This window comes from Oryzias latipes, chromosome 14 (genome assembly GCF_053564925.1).
Source record: "Oryzias latipes strain Hd-rR chromosome 14, Olatipes_Hd-rR_3.1".
Classification (NCBI taxonomy): domain Eukaryota; kingdom Metazoa; phylum Chordata; class Actinopteri; order Beloniformes; family Adrianichthyidae; genus Oryzias; species Oryzias latipes.
In genome coordinates this window covers 15,768,292-15,786,782 of record NC_136250.1, presented here as the reverse complement: position 1 = coordinate 15,786,782, position 18,491 = coordinate 15,768,292, and the positions used below count along the sequence as shown (strand labels likewise).

Here is an 18,491-nt window from a genome sequence, read left to right as displayed (position 1 = left end):
TTTCTGGTTGGCGGATAGAAGGTTTGATTTCCACCTTGCCTGTCGATGTGTCAAAGTGTCTTTGGGCAAGACACTGAACCCCAACATGGTTCAATGTTGGTGCCATGTATGGCAGCACAGTGGCCATTAGTGTGTAAATGTGTATGTGTAATTGTGTTAGCCAATGTGACGTGGAATAGGTTATAAAACTGTTTGTTTGTTGACTAAAAGCTTTAAACAAACCTAAAAGTTTGTTATACGTTATTTACATTTGATGATTGTTTAAATTTAAAGCGAAAAATAACAAACTAATAAATGTAAAAAGGCCACAATGTAACATTTACATTTTTAATTTAAATGCAAGTCTTAAAAATGTTTATTTTTCTAGTAAACACCTAATCCTAAAGAGTTTTTATTCTTAGTGTTTAGTTTAGTTGGAAATCAGAGGAACACTAGCGACCACGACCTGAACACACATCAGAAATCAGTCAGAATTAAAAATACTCAATAAGTTGTTTTCCTTGTTTTAGTATTAGTGGAATATTAGGTATTGTAAAGTTAAAGATTTATTAGAATCTGCTCTCTAAGAAGAAACACAGGTAAGGTGTGGCTCCAAGCAGCACTTGGGAGGAGATTTGTCACTGGTATGTAAATTAGGCTCAGGGATTAAGTTTCGCTTGTTGTATAACAGTGAATCAGTATCGTGCTGCTGTGTGAGAGCTATTGTGAAGGTCAGTATTTTTTCTCTTTTCTTAAATTCTTATTTCCTATTTAACTCAAACTGAATTTGTGCAGAAACACTGCTGTGTGTGTTTGATTCTACTAGTTTATTTGTAGCTGAATTTGAAAGCTCCTGCCTCACCCATTTGACTCTTATTCTTTTGTCTTTCATGTTACAGTTGCAACATAAACGCTGAATACAAAGGTTAGTGTGAAAATAAGCAAACGTGTGTTTGGAAGTTTAAGTGCTCTTTGGTAAAAAGTCTTTTCATAACATACTGTAATTTAAACATAGATATTTGTACAGAAGATGCATTTGTGTCAAATCTGTTTGATTTGTTTCAGACCAAATCCACAACCGATCTTGTCTGTTTATCATCCATCTCCAGCCGTGAGGTTTCAGTGTCTCAGCCATGTCCTCCTCTGTTGTCCCGTTCAAAAATCAACGTTATGCTGACCTGAAGAGGGAATCCATCCAGAGAAAGATTCTGTTCAGAGATCCAGAGTTCCCCGCAGACGATTCATCTCTGTTTTATAAAGAACCCCCTCCTGGTAAAGTGGAATGGAAACGGCCATGGGTGAGTGGCAGTAAAAAAAGGTGGTCAAAAGGAAATTGAACCAGAAAGCTATATTATTTGTTTTATCAGACTGAATTAATTCCAAATTTTTTGCAAATTTCTGTTGAAAACATAATCTAAACATCAATATCTTTTTTTAAATGTAGAAGATAAGCTCAGACCCTCATCTGTTTGTGGAAGGGATCAATTCCCATGACTTGTATCAGGGGGAAATAGGAAACTGCTGGTTTGTTGCTGCGAGCTCATGCCTTGCTATGATGCCACACCTCTGGCAAAAAGTGAGTATTAGAAATATATTAAATATATTTACGCACTGAATAAACAATAGACATATATCAATTATCTTATATAAAGTGTCATTGTTTTTTAAGATTTAAAAACTGCATCACTGTTTGTACTTTCTATTTCATGTAAACAAAATATGTCACAACTTGCTAAAAAAAATTGGAGATAACTGACCAAAAGCCGTAAACCTTTAACCTTTGCAAACCCTTGCTAATTATTGTTAAGATTATCAAAACCTTGGAAAAAAATGTATGGTTTGAAATATATCTGAGAGTGTGAGTTGAATGTTTGTTAATCAAAATTCTTCTAAATCAATGCTTACTGAAGACCAAACCTGATCCATCAGATTGGGTGGTCAGTATCAACCATCTCAACAGCTTTGGTTGTGTCTGCTGTAAGACTAGAAAGTTGTGGGTTAACATTCTGACAAAGACATAATTTATGGGAGCTTTCTGCTTGACACTGAGCCCTGTGGCTAACCTTTGGTTTGGGTTACTGTTCCGAGTCTGCTCAAGAATCAAACTTTAGGGCACTGCCCCTTCAGGGGATGAGTTAGACGTAAAACAGACATGTGTATGTATGCAACAGCTAATAGCAAATAATCTTAAAATAAAAGAACAAAACAAATTGGCTTTTAAGTTATTAGATCTTAAGGCATCTTTAATGTTTAACAATATTTGAATGAGTTTAATTTTCATTTACATGCTTCCAGGTGATTCCTGATTGGCAGGAGCAGGAGTGGGATCCCAAACATCCAGAAAACTATGCCGGGATCTTCCACTTTCAGTTCTGGGTCTTTGGTCAGTGGACAGATGTAGTCGTGGACGACCGGCTGCCTACTATTAATGGAAAACTGATCTACTGTCACTCAAACAGCAAAAAGGAATTCTGGAGTGCTCTGCTGGAGAAGGCTTATGCCAAGTCAGTCCACTTGATTTATGTACTCGTGTTTCTGCCTATCAGAAATACTTCCAAGCTTGACGCTTCTTTATCAGACACCAGAATATTGTACAGTGTTATTCTTACCTTTCCTCCATGTTTGTATGGAAGAATGGTAACCATTTATTCCAACTAAACATTTGCATTTTTATCTCAGACTCTATGGGTGCTATGAGTCTTTAAGTGGAGGATTCGCTGGAGATGCTGTGGTGGATTTCACTGGTGCTGTATATGAACGCATTGACTTAGAGAGAGAGGCTTTCTACAAAGACCAAAGAAATCAAGATTATCTATTTGAAAACCTACTCAAAGTTTATGAACATGGAGGAATCATCAGCTGTTCCATCAAGGTCTGTAAGGTCCCCTAAGATTTCTGATCTCTGCTGTTTAGATATTTTGACTGTACTTACCTACTTTCTGCATTTTACAGGCAAAACCGGATGAACTTGAGTTCAAGATGGCAAACGGTCTGGTGAAGGGTCATGCATACTCTGTGACGGCAGTGAAGAGAATCCATTTATGTCATGAGCTGGTGGCGCACTTCAAAACTGAAACTCTTCCTATGATCCGAATGAGAAACCCCTGGGGAAAAATGGAGTGGAATGGAGCCTGGAGTGACAGGTAAGCAGGAGGCATGTTGAAGAAGATTCAAAAGCCTCATTGCAGTTGTTGTGACTGACACTGACAATCATAGAATTAGTTACATAAAGATCCAGTCATAAATATAATGTTCAGTGTTGAATGATCCTTTTTTAAACAAATAACGTTTTTGTTGTTGTTTTAATACAAATCCAAAAGACAACCATTTACTCCTCTTTGAATGGTTTGCTTGTTTTTTTTTATATAATAATCTTCCTTTTCCCCTTGATTACTGATCTTTTGTAATACGTTCCCTTAGCAACAAACTTGAAGTTTGTTATATGTGAATATAATTATAGCAAGTATATTATGGACTATGTATGTGAATTGTAGGAAAAATTGCATTTAAAAAATAATCAAGTATAATGTCTCATTTTAAGTACATACCAAGGACATGTATTACACTTATATAGACTTCTTTTTGCCAAGGGTTTTATTTCATGTCTTGTCTTTTGAATGTCCTTCCTCTTTTAGAAAAGCTGATGATCACATTTTCATAGGAATTCTTAAAACTGATACAAGCACCTGATTTTGTATGATTATTCCGTAGGGAAAACTTACCAAATCTGCTCGATTGGCCATTTGAAAATCCAAGATGGTGACCATTTTTTCAATGTGGCCTCCAAACTTACCATTTGAACCAGGTTTTTCATAGATATGGATGTATTCAGTTGATTTGAGGGATTTTGATGTATAGTTGTGTTAGCTCACAGGTTAAAGTAGGTGAAGGCAGCACACAGTCTATGAGTGATGGGAGTAGTCTAGCATCAAAAGAATAAAGCATAGGATTGATTGTTGGGCACTACCAGGGGACACTGGTGACAGTTAATGCTGTGAAACTCATCACCTGCTTCAATGCCAGCTGCGAAGGAGTCATTTACTTAGTGCCTCAAACGCTACCTAAATTACAATAGTTGAACCTGAATTGACAGGGTATGCCAGTATGGAAGAGGCGAGCAAAGATAATGGGGGTCAAATTGATTTGGATGGTGTACAGATGGCAAGGGATGAATGTGTCAGGTTTGGTATGTGAAAGTGGACACCAATATGCAATGACTCAAGGTGGAGAGGGTAAAGCAGTTTATTTAGCAGTCACAAAAGCCCTTAAAACAGTAGGGGGCATCCAAGAGTGTTCTGGGAAGAGAGTCACAGCTGCAGGATGACATGGGACTAAATGGCTTCAAAAACCCAATTTGCCACCAAATGTACATCTTATCATACCGACTGGAACAAATGTTGTCCTTGTCAAATGGAGAAGAATGAAGGCCTCACATCACCACTTGCAAATCCTACTAGATTGGGTAGAGGATGAGTATAGCCATGATGGCAAGGGGAGCAATTGCAGTAGCAGCAGCAGCAAAATACTATCGAGAATGTCAGACGCAAAATGGTTAGAATGTTTCATCTGTGACCAGGAAATTAAAGTAGACAACTAGTGTGCCGTGGTAGATGGTCTGGTGTGCCGTTGGAAATTATCAATTTTCCCTGACCTAAAAACGTTAATCATCTCCAGCATATCAGCTCTCTGTTCATCCAAACAGGCCCTGATAAAACACTGGGGAGTTTAGAATATGATAGATCCTAAAATACTTTTTCTTTGTGTTTATTTGATTCTATTAGATAACAATGGCAAAGCCACAGCTTCAGCTCTGTTTTTGGAAAAGTACCGCTCGTTCAACTTTCTCCACCAATCTTTCTTGGAGGCTGAATCATATGTCATCGGTCTGACCAATCAGAAGTGGTTAAACTCTTCACTTCCTTGTTCTGATTCTGCTCATAAAGTCTGTCAATTCCAACAAAAATAACAACTAAGGCTCATCTTTAGTGGTGTGGCTTTCCACAGAATCCGGTGTCAGACCGTGGAACAAGTGAACAAACAATGAAGCTCAGAGAAACGGGTCTGTCTGTCATCTGTGGTAGTTTAGCATAACACCTCCTATGAGGGTTAATTGACAGCGTCTCAGCGTAAAATGAGTCTTCCCTGTTAAACGTCTTGAAACCACAACAAACAAACATGAAACAGTTTTTTAAATCCTCTTGTTTAAATCAGAAGTCAACAGTTTAGTTCTCCTTCAAAGTTTGTGTTTATTAACAGCCAAACATCCCAGAGTTTGGTCCAAGTCATCTTTGTAACTGAAACACTTTTCTTTTTTTTATGACTTAAACTTTATTAATTTTTAAAGACAAAATTACAATAAGAACCCCATAACTTCCAGAAGAATACCAAAACAAAAGAAGAATAGAAAAGACATACTAAAAAGAAAACAAACCAGCAAAACAAAAAAGACTGAAACACTTTTCTAATAATGTTTCTAAATTGAAACAATTTAATAATCTAAAAAGAAATAAAACGTTTTTGTTAAAGTCTTTAAAAACTTAATTGCTGATTAAGACAAAAGTAAAACTAATAAAACTTCAACATGTTCATTTTTTGTAGCTACAGAAAATATAAATATAATGTTAGTCTTTTTGTGTAAAAATTATCGAACATATTGTGATCATATAATTGTTCAAAAATTACAGTTGCCTTTGCGTTAACATTGAAAAAAATATTTAAAAAATAAATCGTTATTCAGAAGGAATAGACTTGCTTTTTTGAGAGGTTACATAAAATTGCATGTGATTAAACTGAAGGGAAAAAACAACTACCAGGGTAAAATTTTAAATAATTTAGTTGAAAATTAACACAGAAAAATAACTAAACTTTTATTGCATCTTTTAGAAAAAACAGCTGCAACTTCCAGCTTTTTCTGCCACAATTATCACAAAAATGCGCGTGAGATTGTGGAGGGACTGTACATCAATACAGACTATGAGTTTCTACTTTTTTAATTTTTGGATGCTGGTGTGCTGCAGGATTTTTGTTAAGGACAAAGTGTGCCTTGGCTCAACACTGAAAACACGGATGTAGAGAAGCAATGACCATAACACTGAACAAGAGGGTCAATGACTGTGCATCAGTCAGTCACTGATGGGAGTGATGCATTTTTCTGTAATTACCATTTCAGCCACTTAGAGTATCTTAATCTCCAAACTATTCATGTTCCCCTGTGTTGATGTTATATGTGCAATTAAGATGCAAAAAATAAGAAGAAAAAAAAAAAAAAAAACTATATGTAATTGAAGCTTCCAAAATAAAAATGAAAAGAGTTGGCATGCTGAAAGAATATAACTAGACACTTAAATCTCTCAAAATGAACAAATAGGTGTATTTCCATTAAAAAGACGGTGTGTAAGGCCATTTTGCCACCCATCTTTAAAAATAGCTACATCCTGGATCTTCAAATAACGAATCGGACACATTTGACAAGTATCCCCTACAGAATCATCATACCAAACTTGGTGCTTGTATCGTAATCTGCAGAATCAGTTCCGCTATTTTGTTGGATGTCAGTTTACACATAAAATAATCTTCTATTTTTTGCATCTGAGTCAGTCAACCATTAAAAACCTGATACACATTGAAAAATGGTTTCATAATTTAAGACGGGAAAATGTAAACCATCTTCAACCCACTCAAAAGAATTACTCAGTTCTTAGTATTCCAATCAGCAATTCCGCTTGACAAGGTATGACTTTTTTAACTTTTATGAAACACCAATCGATTATTGAGAAAACCTTAAAAGAATGGATTTTAATGGGACGATTCTCCTTAGGAAATCTTTTCATACTGTTGTCATGTACATCAATCACCTTCTTTGCTTGTGTTTTGTAGCTCTGAGGAATGCTCCAAGATTGGTGATACAGAGAGGCACAATCTTGGTCTCACAGTGGAAGATGATGGGGAGTTCTGGTAAACAACAAAGATCTCTAAATCACTGCAGTCCATTTCTGAGGTTATAGTAAACCTTAAGGAAGTGTGCTAACAACGCCAGGTTTGCTCTCTTTCACAGGATGTCATTTAGAGACTGGTGCGGACACTTCAGTAAGACAGATATTTGCCACATTTTTGATAATTTACTTACCAGCAACCTTAAGAAGGAAATTCTCTATCATGGGGATTGGACCAGACAGAATCCAAAGGTAACATTTATCTGCTTTTTTGTTAGCCCAAAAGCAATTCAGATTTTAACTGTCTTTTAAACTGTCTTTTTCAGTATTTGTTTGATGTGACAAAGATAACTGATGAAGTCCTGATCAACTTGCAACAAGAAGACCAGAGGATCAAAAAAAAAACTGGTCAGGAAAAACATGTGACCATTGACTTTAGTGTTTGGAAGGTAAAACATATTACTTTTATCACTTAGCTTTGTATTCTACTGTCAAAGTTGACCAAATTCAACATTAGTTTGTCTTCTCCAAAATGCATTTTATCAAATCGTAGTCACATTGCAAATGCAAAAAGGATTTTTCTTTGAATTATTTTGCCAAAAAACATGAAAACTCAAAAAAACTTTTGATTTAGCTTTAATCTAAGACTTAAATTTGAAAAGTAAAAAGTATGAATAGGATTGTTTTCATATTTATTTGTAATTTGCAAAATTTATATTTTAATTGCAAGCTTGAAGTGTTTATGACATTTTCAAACTGCCAGAAAAAACTTCATATTTCACCCAAACACAATGTAAATTAGTCAGTTGTTTTTGTGTCTTTCTGAATGGAAACATATGTATTTTGTTTATATTTTATAAGTATTCTAAAAGTATTTCATTAGTTTTATATAAAGGGTTACTTTATGGGCTACAAAAAAAGAAATAAAACATAAGGGTCCACTCCTGTAAAATGTAAACTTTCTTTCTATAGGTGGAGTTGAACAGAAATTCTGAAATGCACCAGACTCAGAAACAAACAGGAAAAAAATCTTTTTCCAGTTATCGATCAGTTTTCATGAGATGCAACCTGCCTCAAGGCCAATACGTCGTCATCCCCTCCACCCCTGATCCTGGTGCACAGGGAAAGTTCATGCTGCGAATTTTCACCAATGTGGACCCAGGCCTGTGGTAAGACAGTGATCATCTTGGTGCGAAGCTTAGTCTAAGAGAAGTTTGACCAAACCTTTCAAGGTTAAAAAAAGGCAGATCTTGTAGTTATTGGATATTATATAACATCTTAGAGACAAATACATATCTTTACCTTTTAGCTCTAACACAGCCTTTTTATTTCGACGAAAATGCAAAATCGTGCATTTCTTACCAAGAGGAATTATTCACAATTCACAGACTCAGAAATGGGGCCAACATCAGTCACCTCCTCTACCAGGGCTCCAGACTGCGACCAGTCTGGTCGCAGTCTGGATTACTGGATTACTGGATTACTGAATTTTACATCCAGTCGCACATGTGCTACCAGTAAATTTGCCTACCCACCCATACATTAGATGTGGAAGGGGCACGTCAACTATCAATGAAATAATCAATGAGACGCGAGCGCACAGGCGCGCAAACACACACACAAACTCGCGCACATACTCATGAGACGCAAGCACACAATCACGTATCATTGAGTGATGCCTGTCTGTGAGGCGGCCAATGCGTGTGAGAAGAATAGGGTATGGCCACTGTAATTGGCTAAAATGTGTGGACAAAGCAACCAATCCCAGTGGAGCATACAACTCTTGGGGGGCGTGACAATGACCGGGCTTGAAAGCAGCATTTAAGGCAGGACACCTGACAGCCCTCTCCTCGGACCACACTAAGTGGTTCCTTACTTTCCTTTTTAGAACGTATTTATTCGCTCGTAATTTTCTAAATACATGCAGTCCGTGCTGAACTTTTCTCTGGGCCGCACAGAGCCGGAGGAGGGTTAAGGTTATGGTTACGGTTAGGCGTGCGGCGGTGTATCAACCCCGACCAAACAGTTCTCATGCACGGCTGTTATGGCAGCACACCGCTCCCATGAGAGATGGTCAGCTGAGGAAAATATATGTCCCACACCTACATGCGTGACAGCTAATGGGCTTTAACATTAAACACTTCTTAGACGCACTTAAAAAATATGTGGGGAAAATGCAACGATAGCCGTGTTTAAGATGAACCAGCACCGTGTCTGGATCGTTGGGGAGACCAGGCGGGGTGGGGATGAAGGGGAAACTGAAGGAGAACAGACAGTTTGAGTTGTCCTTAACATTCAATTTAGTTTTAATATGCCTCTCCCCCTTAGTATGATCTGTGATATTATATCTTTTATCCTTTTTTAATCTCTTGTAATTGGTATTTTAAATTGTTTTAATTGATCACTGAACTACAAAAACCCATCAGGACACATGTCCCATAATAAGCTAAGAGCGAGTGTGACATTGACTCCCTGATCCACACCACCAGGATTTGGATGTCATTCGGGCTCTATAAATGCACCCGGATGGTGACAAAGAGAGACAAGGTAGTCCACACAGGAGGGGTCTCACTCCCAGAAGGAACAATAGCAGACATTGAGGACAGTTACAAGTTCCTTGGAATTCCGCAGGCAAATGGCAACCTGGTGCATACAACAAGGAAGCTGCAAACGCTAAATACCTCCAACGAGTAAGGCAAGTCCTGAGAAGCCAGCTCGATGGCAAGAATAAGACCCGGGCAATAAACAGCGACGCACTGCCAGTTATCAGATACCCTGCAGGAATAATAAGATGGCCAAAAGAAAAGATACAGACCATGGATGTTGAGACACGAAAGCTCCTCATCATGCATGGATGATTCCATCCCAAATCCAGCACCCTGAGACTGTATGCTAGCCGCAAGGAAGGAGGCCGAGTCAGCATGCAAGCCATTCTCCAGGATGAAACATCCAAGATGCATGAGTACATCAAGCTCAAGGCCCCAACTGACAGTGTGCTCAGTGAATGTCTCAGGCAATGGAGAGCAGAGGATACAGTGCTGGAGGACAGATCCTCATGGGAGAACAAACCCCTGCATGGGATGTACCACCGGACCATAACTGAAGTGGCTGATATCAAGAAGTCCTACCAATGGCTAGAAAGGGCTGGCCTTCAGGACAGCACCAAAGCACTCATCCTGGCAGCTCAGGAACAAGCCCTGAGCACCAGAGTGATGTTGGAAGGTAAAGCATACATGAGGCGCCACAATCAAATGGCTGGAATAATATACAGGAACATGTGTGTAGAATATGAACTGGAAATCCCAAGGTCAAAATGGGAAACACCTCAAAAGGTGGTAGAGAATGAAAGGGCAAAGATCCTGTGGGACTTCCAGATCCAGACCGATAGAATGGTAATGGCGAACCAAACAGACATTGTAGTGGTGGACGAAGAACAGAGGAAAACCGTTGTGGTGGATGTGGCAGTGCCAAGCGATGGGAACATCAGGAAGAAGGAACATCAGAAACTGGAAAAAATCGCAAGTTTTCCTCATATCGTGCAGCCCTAGTGTCTAGGATCAGTGTATTGCAAAAGGGACCTGGTGTGCTTTCTCCCCCAAAACTAGGTGGATCTTGAAGGAATTTTATATTTTTGTGGTCCTCATTTCTCCTAGGCTTTTATCTTATCTTTGTTTCATTGAAGGTTTCCTTCAGGTTCACTGTGTGTGGTTCCTTTGAATTTCAAAGGGACTTCCTGAAAATTGCATATGTAAAGAGGTTTTGATGCTGCAGCTTCGAACTCATCCCCTTCAGGAGAAAACGGTCTTTGATCTTCTGAGGCCATTTGGTTGTAGGTCTGACTTGGATCATAAATCAATCATCTCTGAGACTGATTCAATCCCTGGGAACCGCCACAGGCATCTGCTCACGTGTGGGGAACAAAGGTATATTGTCTACTGGATGCTAGGAAGATCCGGCCACATGTGGGGGACCACCTGGGGAGCCATTTGATTGCGGGACCATGTCAGTCTGGGAGGTGACTTCCGACGCGGGAAACGGATGCTGACTCCTAACATGGACTGACAGAAGTAGGCAGGCTCCCTGCCAGCCAATCCGAGCGTCCAGAGGAGGAGTCTGGACGCCATGCTGTTTTACGAAGGAGGAGGCTGAAACCGACATGTTAAAACAGCTGGACGGAGAAGCTTCCGATGTTCTCAACAGGCTGGCACTAAGACGTTGGTAATTTTGGCGCTGTGCAAGCTCTGAAACTTTGAGAACCCAGATGATCTGTTTTATTTTGTTTTATTCTGTTTTTAGAAATATTGTTAGGGAATAAATTTGTTAAACTTAATCCGGTGGAATCCCGTGGTTTTCTCCTTCTCGACTTTTTTGAACATGCAACAAGGAAAGTAATCTAAAAGCGACAGGATTATTTCCTACAATCTCCCTGCTTCACTGACATTGAGACACGCAGCTTCTATACAGCTGCTTCCCTTTGTCGTCACACTACCCCATCTAGCAGTTAGAATTAGCCTCACCCTGATGTTTCTTCTTGCAATGTGATAGGTGAATTCAAGATATACTTTCACAAAATGCTTTTACACCTTGTTCTGTTCATTTAATTTTATCATGAGCTGCCAGGCGTTCTCCATAAATCAAGTCTTGCAGTGGGGCTGCTATTTCAGTATAGTTTGGAATCTACATGCCACAATAATTACATAACCCTAAAAATAATAGTTTGTTTCTTTGTTGATTATGGAGCGGATAAAATTACACATTTTCTGACCTCAATTACTTTTTCTACCCTGTAATGTTAAAGTGCGGCACAAGTATTTAACTTGTGGGGCCCATAGCTGTAATTTGTCTTTTTTTACTTTGTTTCCAGTCTGTGCCAAGTAAGTTAATGAAGCTATGGTGTCTATTTTACAAAATCACAATGATTTAACTTTTCCTAGATGGCTCAAATCTTGCTAAATAGTTTGAAATAACATCAGAAAAAATGTTAGGGTTTTCTGCGTAACCCTGATGAAGTCTTGTATAAGTGTATTTCTTTCCTTCAAAGGTGAATGTAAACCAATATTGACTGTCTGGGTGCGGGACTGATAAAACACACATTACTTAGATATATTACTGAAAACCAAGTTGCTCTTGAATATAAGGTGTGTGGATCTGGTACAGAAGGTGTTCTTTGTACAACAGCATTATTTAATGGTCTCAAATATTGAACCATCTTCAAAGATCTAGAAGGAGGAGCCTTTTTTATTGGGAAAATTGGTGTGTTACAAGGTGACTCTGGGAACTGGACTATTACTCTTGCTTTGTACAGCTCCTCTATCACAGGCCTTATTCCCTCTTTTCCATAATCTTTTAAAGGATATTGTTTTTTCCGTGGTCTATAATAATGAGCACTGGTGGGCATCCTTTAATTAGTCCTACATCTGCTGGCCCCTTAGTCCAGGGTAAATGTGGAAGATTTCTAAGAGATTCTTTCTCTGTCAACATAATTTTCCCTCGACTTGTTCTGTCAGCCAGATGCACATTAGGACGTGTAATCACCACACAGTGTAACGCAATCCTTTTAAACTTAGTTTCGGGACTAGAAATTCCAGTTTTCGGATCAGTCTGCCAGCTCCCTGGGGTGCCGATAAGGACCCTCCAGTTATATACACGGCTAAACAGAAATGTTTGAGTCTAGATTTGAACTTTGACACAGTACAGGCCTGTCTCACAACCCCAGGTAGACTCGTATAGCTTTTAGCTGCATAAGACTGAAATGCTGATTTCCCTTCAATCAAATCAAATCAAATCAAATCAAGCTTTATATAGCACTTTTACAACACAGGTCAAGTACTTTGCATAAAAATATAATCAAATTTATAAACAAAATGACAAGACAAACAAATGTTTTGTTTAAAACCTGCACTATGACCCCCTCCCCCACACGCACACACCATCATAAAAAGAGTAATAAAATGAGATGTAGAAACCTGGCTTTCTACTGAGGTGGGGAAATACTATTTTGGGAACATGTCCACATCATTAACCCCCCACTCAATTTCATGGAATACACTATGACAGGACCCCCCATATCTGATCAAAAGAGCCAGACCCAGGAGATCCCACAACAGTAACCTTGTTTACTGAGGAGGGTCAGTGAACATACTCAAATGATGAAAACACTCCCAGTGATAATCTGTGGGTTTCAATATTATCTCTAAACAGTGCAGAAACGCATGCACCCTTTTTTACTTGAGTTGAATTGAATGATGCTTTATTAATCCCACGATGGGGTAATTATGTTCAAGTACAACTCGAACAAGATCCGACATACAACAGAAATCCACACATACAGTTCAAAGTTGACAAAGGCGTGACGTGACGTGAGCACACCTTGCTTAGCGTGTAGATGGTTTACAATAGGTGGAGGGGTCATTGGAGACAAAAAAAGTCGTATCTCAACACAGCGTACAATGTGTAGATACAAGAAAAAAAACAACACAATTTAAAACACAGAAGCACATGTGCGGACAAAAACACAGTACATGAAGCTCAAAAGGATGGGGGGGGGGTATCGGTCTTAGAGCTGGTGCATCTTCTAGGGCAGGGGTCGGGAACCTATGGCTCGCGAGCCATATATGGCTCTTTTGATGGTCACATGTGGCTCGCAGACAAATCTTTAATTATACTTTTTTTTTTCATTAGACCAGTCCTTCTCGGGCGCGATGCGATGCCAGAGGCGCGCAGTAGTAGCGGTGCTTGGAGAACAAAATCTACGCCAGCACCATCAGTTACTATTATCTATTATTTCACAGAGTTTGTACCAGCCGGAAACCTGTGAATAGACGTGCCTAAAACTGCGGGGACGGGATGTTAGAGGAAAAAAGCAGAGGGTGGTGGGGGGCACGGCCAGTAAGGTGAACCGCGCAGGGATTGTAAAAACGTAAAACCCGCTGCCCGTCACTCACTGCAGCGTGTGAGTGTGTGTTTGGTACCATGTCTGTCTCACATCTAAAGAACATTCAGACCTAAGATTCCGTTTAAAGTCTCAACGCCTGCATGAAGCAGAAACTCACCACGTATCAACCAGACTAGACAATCAGCAAAACTACCACGAGAAATACTCATCATTTATTAGCAACAGCATAACGATGTTATTAAAACGAATCCACAGACTTATTGTACTTTAAAAATGTTGAAATTGCATCAAATGCACACATTCATTTGTATATTTAGTTTTAAACATATTGTTGCGGTCTGAGTTGGACTGGGTGGCTGTTGGGCTGCGTTAAAAGTTCTGAAGTTTATTAAACGCATCAAGCAGAGATCTGATTGGCTCTCAGTTCTGTCGCTCAGCCTGTTGTTAGGTAGTTTGGACCAATGGGGTTCAGCTATGGGCCGAATAAGGGAAATGGGAGGGCTGACGCGGCAGTGAGCGAATATAAAGTTGGGAGAAGCGCTCTCGTCTCAGCGGGAGAGATTCAGGATTTGCTGAATTTACTGTACGGCGTTTGTTGCGGTCTGCAGTAACCAGAATAAAGAACCTTAAAAGAGGTCACGTCTCTGTGCCTCAGTGTGGTAAAGGGACACTACATTAATGTGTGGCTCTTTCGAAATTACATTTAAAAATATGTGGCGTTTATGGCTCTCTTGGCCAAAAAGGTTCCCGACCCCTGTTCTAGGGAGTGCATGTGGGTAGTAGGAATGCTGAGGTCAAGGAGAGATGAGCTGTAGTATCAACCTTAGCACACAGCTGCTGTATACACTTTGATTCTGAGAGCGAAAGCAGAAGTTGCAGACGGATGAAAAATCCAGACTCCGGGGCAGACGGGACAAAAAGCCTTGAGAATGGGCTGACACAGTAGGAGCGAGAGGAAAAAGCGCCTGTCGTCGGCGAGAGTCGGAAAGCAAAAAAAATTAAAAATAAAAAGACTTTCTTGTATTTCAGAGTTAGATTTGTTGTTTAGGGGAGTTGATTTGACCAGAACAATGTTTCCTATGTTTTTGTCAAGCTATATTTGGTCTTGGAGATTGCCTTTTTGTAAAGTATTTTGTCTCTAATATTTGAAGTGAAGCCATAATTAAAATGACAGTCCTCTCATTATTTTTTTTGGGAGAACTTGCACAATTGGTGGCCGACTAAACACGTTTTTGCCCAACTGTAAAAGCTACGCACATGGATTTATGGATCTGTTTTATTTTTTTTTTCCAGATGCCTGCTGTGAACAGTTTTCATCCTGCAGAAAGCGCTATTAGTATACCAGCAAAACAACTTCTATCACCAGCAGGGTCATGTCACTCACCACTTTGTGTCCTTTCAGTTCTTTACCTTTTAACTGAGTGACTTTCATTTTTTCCTTTTCTTAAAATTGCGTCTTTTAGTGGTATTTTGCAAAGAAACACTGTTTTTTTTCAGTGCTTCATTCAATGTGTTAACTGAAATTGTTTTTTCATATTTTACTTCACTGATGTCAAGTTTATTAGTTACTTCAGTAAATGCAATATATTATTAGAGATACATATGTTTTTACAAGTGCTGTAACAAAGGCTTAACACAACATTACATAGATATTCACATGTGTGTTCCCAAATTATAAATGCAAATCAAATTTTTTAATGAAAAGCATTTTAGAAACTGCTTATGTGTCAAAGATTTAAATCATTTTAAATATACATTTAGGCTTCTGGGCTTGCCCTTTTCAGTAATTTATTACAATAATCCAAAATACTTCCAATCTGATGTTTTTCCTTTTTTGCACACTAAGAAAAAGACTGTTGTGCCTTTAAGGCAAAGAAGTCTGTATTAAGAAACACTCTAAAAGCTTTAAAGAGAATATGTAAATCTTTGGCTTTATATAATGTTTTTACCTTACATTGTGTGAAGTATGTCCAAACCCAGACTCTCGGGCCTTGTTCAAATTTCCACAGGCCTGCAGGCTGCTCTTATAAAATCAATAAAATGTTCCCCCCAGCACTTTCTAAGATCTACAACTTTTTGATTGTGATTGGCTAAATTACATTAGAAGCCATTGTAGTCTTGTGACAACAACGTGTGGCTACTTAACCCTCAGAGCCTCTAGGCCCAGATGAGAAGAACAGATTTATTTGTGTATCTGATCAAAACTGAATTTTAACTTGGAAGTTTACAGCGAGCATTCCATTGTGAGTAGTATGTAATGTTTTATATGAACCCCGATTAAAGGTTTTTTCCTGACCTTTTTTTCCCTTTGATTTATTTTTGGTCTTCAAATATGATATTAACAGTAATTTTGACAAAAATGTATTTAAATATATTTGAGTTTATGTGAAGAAATGAGAAGTTTCCCAATGCGAAATATAAATGTTTATCAAATAGTTAATTTGCATTAAATTTTATTATAAGGGTTTTAAAAAATTAAAAGTGGTTGGCCCTCACCCATTTTCACCTCACAAAATCTGGCCCTCTTTGCAAAGGTTTAGATACTGCCATTTATCCATAGTAGTTTTATTTCAGTGTTGAATTTTTCTGTAGCATCCTCTGCTGTTCAAACGTCAGAATAAAAATGCCAACACTGCTTTTGAACAGTCCTGTCACATTCCTTGTGAGAAACTTGTGTCAAAACTGATCTGTGTCCGATACCGGAACTAGGGGGTGAGGGAGGTATAAAGGAGGGGGGAGTCAACCAATCAGAGTGCAGGATTCAGAGGACTTGGTAAAGTTAAAAAGATCTTCACAGATTCGGACTTCCTGCTTCAATAACTCTTCTGATAAATGTTCAAATGTGACAGAGTATCTCAATCATTTTGTATTAGCAAAATGTGAACTACAAATGCATTTCTAAAGAAAAAAACCCTTTTTTTCCTGCATTTTAATGAGAAAAGATCTTTTCGTGCTTTAAATGCAGACATGCAGCGAGACGGCTGCCAACGGACCGTCAGAAGGAAAATCATCTTTGTTGTAGCAGGACAACAGGGCCAGGGCTATTGAGCACTTTTATTATAAATCATATGTAGTAACATTTGAAAAAATATATTAGATTAGATCATGGAGCCCGCTGGCGGGGGCGGAGCACAGCTGTCGCGGACCCCGAAGCCGCGCTCCGCGCAGGAAAGGAGAGGAGCCTGCGCGACAGCCCCAGTGTTTGGGTCCACGACAGCCGCGCTCTGCCGCCGCCCAGCGGGCTCCTCGCCTCTCCTTTCCTCAGTGTAGCACAGCTGCTGTGGCTGCGGCAGCCGCGGGGAACGCGTTGATCTATTCTAATAGTTGATATCCTGCACTCTGATTGGTTGACTCCACCTTCCTCTAACCCTCCCTCACCCCGGACACAGATCAGTTTTGACACAAATTTCTCGCAAGGAATGTGACCGAAGTCAGAGCGCAGTTATAGTGCTCTTGTGATTTGCGCCAGCAGATTCGAGCACACCCAGAAGCACATTTGAGCAGTTGTAATCACAGATTGGAGGTTGTAACTCTAAATGAACACATGCAAATGGAAATTTGTCAGTTCACAGCATAAGATTTTTACACACAGATGCAGGTTTTTGGTGCGAGTTCTCACATTCTAAATTACAAGTTCTCACATCAAATCTACAAGTGCGTTCTTTTTGGATCATATTTACCTTCATAGCCCCCTGCTGACTCTAAGATGTATTAATGGCTGTGGTAGCTTACTACCAGATTACTGAGTGCAGATGTGTATGTCATGTATTCCACGGCGAGCCAAAGACCTCCTTCAAAATTATTAGCTGGGAAACTAAATTGTTAACATTTCTTTTTTTAAATGAAGTGAGCCTGTAAGATCCAGCAGTTCGAAAAAAGTTTGTCATTGTTATATACAGACCAAAATGTTCATCTCACACTTTATTGACTTTTTTATCAACAAATCACCAAAACCCATCTATCATACTGACACTTTCTTTTTAACTTCAAGCAATTTGTGACCAATATGTGAAAATAGGAAAACAGTCATATCAGAGGCCTAAATGGAAAAAATCAGATACTGCTCGTAACTTAGCATGCTGTCCTATAGGAAAGCATAAAAGCATGTTCCAAAAAACAAGAAATGTCTTCTGAAATGACCTCTTGACCTCTTTCCTGACCAGTATCACACTGCCTTTTAATTTGCTTGCCAATAATTCCATTTACAGATGGTCTTTCTGCATTGTAACACAGGAACTTATTACATGCAGTCATTGTATATCTAAATATTTCCTTCCTACTTAGTGTAAATTAACCCTTTCTCTTGAACTGATCGGAGATATTTCATGTTGTTTTGAACTTTTCTGTTTTCAGTTTGACCTGTTTCTGTCTTGGCAATGTGGTAGTCATTGTGTTTTGACAATTTAACTATCCAACAGCTTTTTATTCCCACAGCTCTCTCTGACAGCCTAAGGAAATAGCTTATTAGTGGCTGTATTTTCACTCACAGTGGCAGCCCATAAATAGAGATAGATAGAGCAGAACAAGAGAGGAATGTTTGTGTTTGTGTGGAAAAACCCAGAATCTTGCATGCAGGAAGGGCAGGTTTTAACTTGTCTTTACCTTTAGGGGGCTGACGGACACAGACGTTGTTGCAGAGGTTTGTTTTAATCATATCAGCCTTTGCGCAACACCTTTTGCTGTAG

General features: G+C 39.1%; 1 protein-coding gene across 2 annotated transcripts; it reads left to right on the top strand.

The window, feature by feature from the left end:
• Window positions 1–603: 603 nt before the first annotated feature.
• Window positions 604–16,101, top strand: LOC144983653 (calpain-5-like). Of its 2 annotated transcripts, none has more exons than XM_078930650.1 (12): window positions 604–710; window positions 879–904; window positions 1,089–1,277; window positions 1,424–1,555; window positions 2,275–2,483; window positions 2,659–2,851; window positions 2,932–3,122; window positions 6,856–6,933; window positions 7,034–7,163; window positions 7,238–7,360; window positions 7,884–8,080; window positions 15,100–16,101. In XM_078930650.1, coding segments are annotated over exons 3-12 (1,419 nt in total). In that variant the 5' UTR covers window positions 604–710; window positions 879–904; window positions 1,089–1,112; the 3' UTR covers window positions 15,101–16,101. The 2 variants fall into 2 exon arrangements, with proteins under 2 accessions (XP_078786776.1, XP_078786775.1); XM_078930649.1 differs by having other exon boundaries at window positions 626–710; window positions 1,045–1,277.
• The last annotated feature ends 2,390 nt before the right edge of the window (window positions 16,102–18,491 follow it).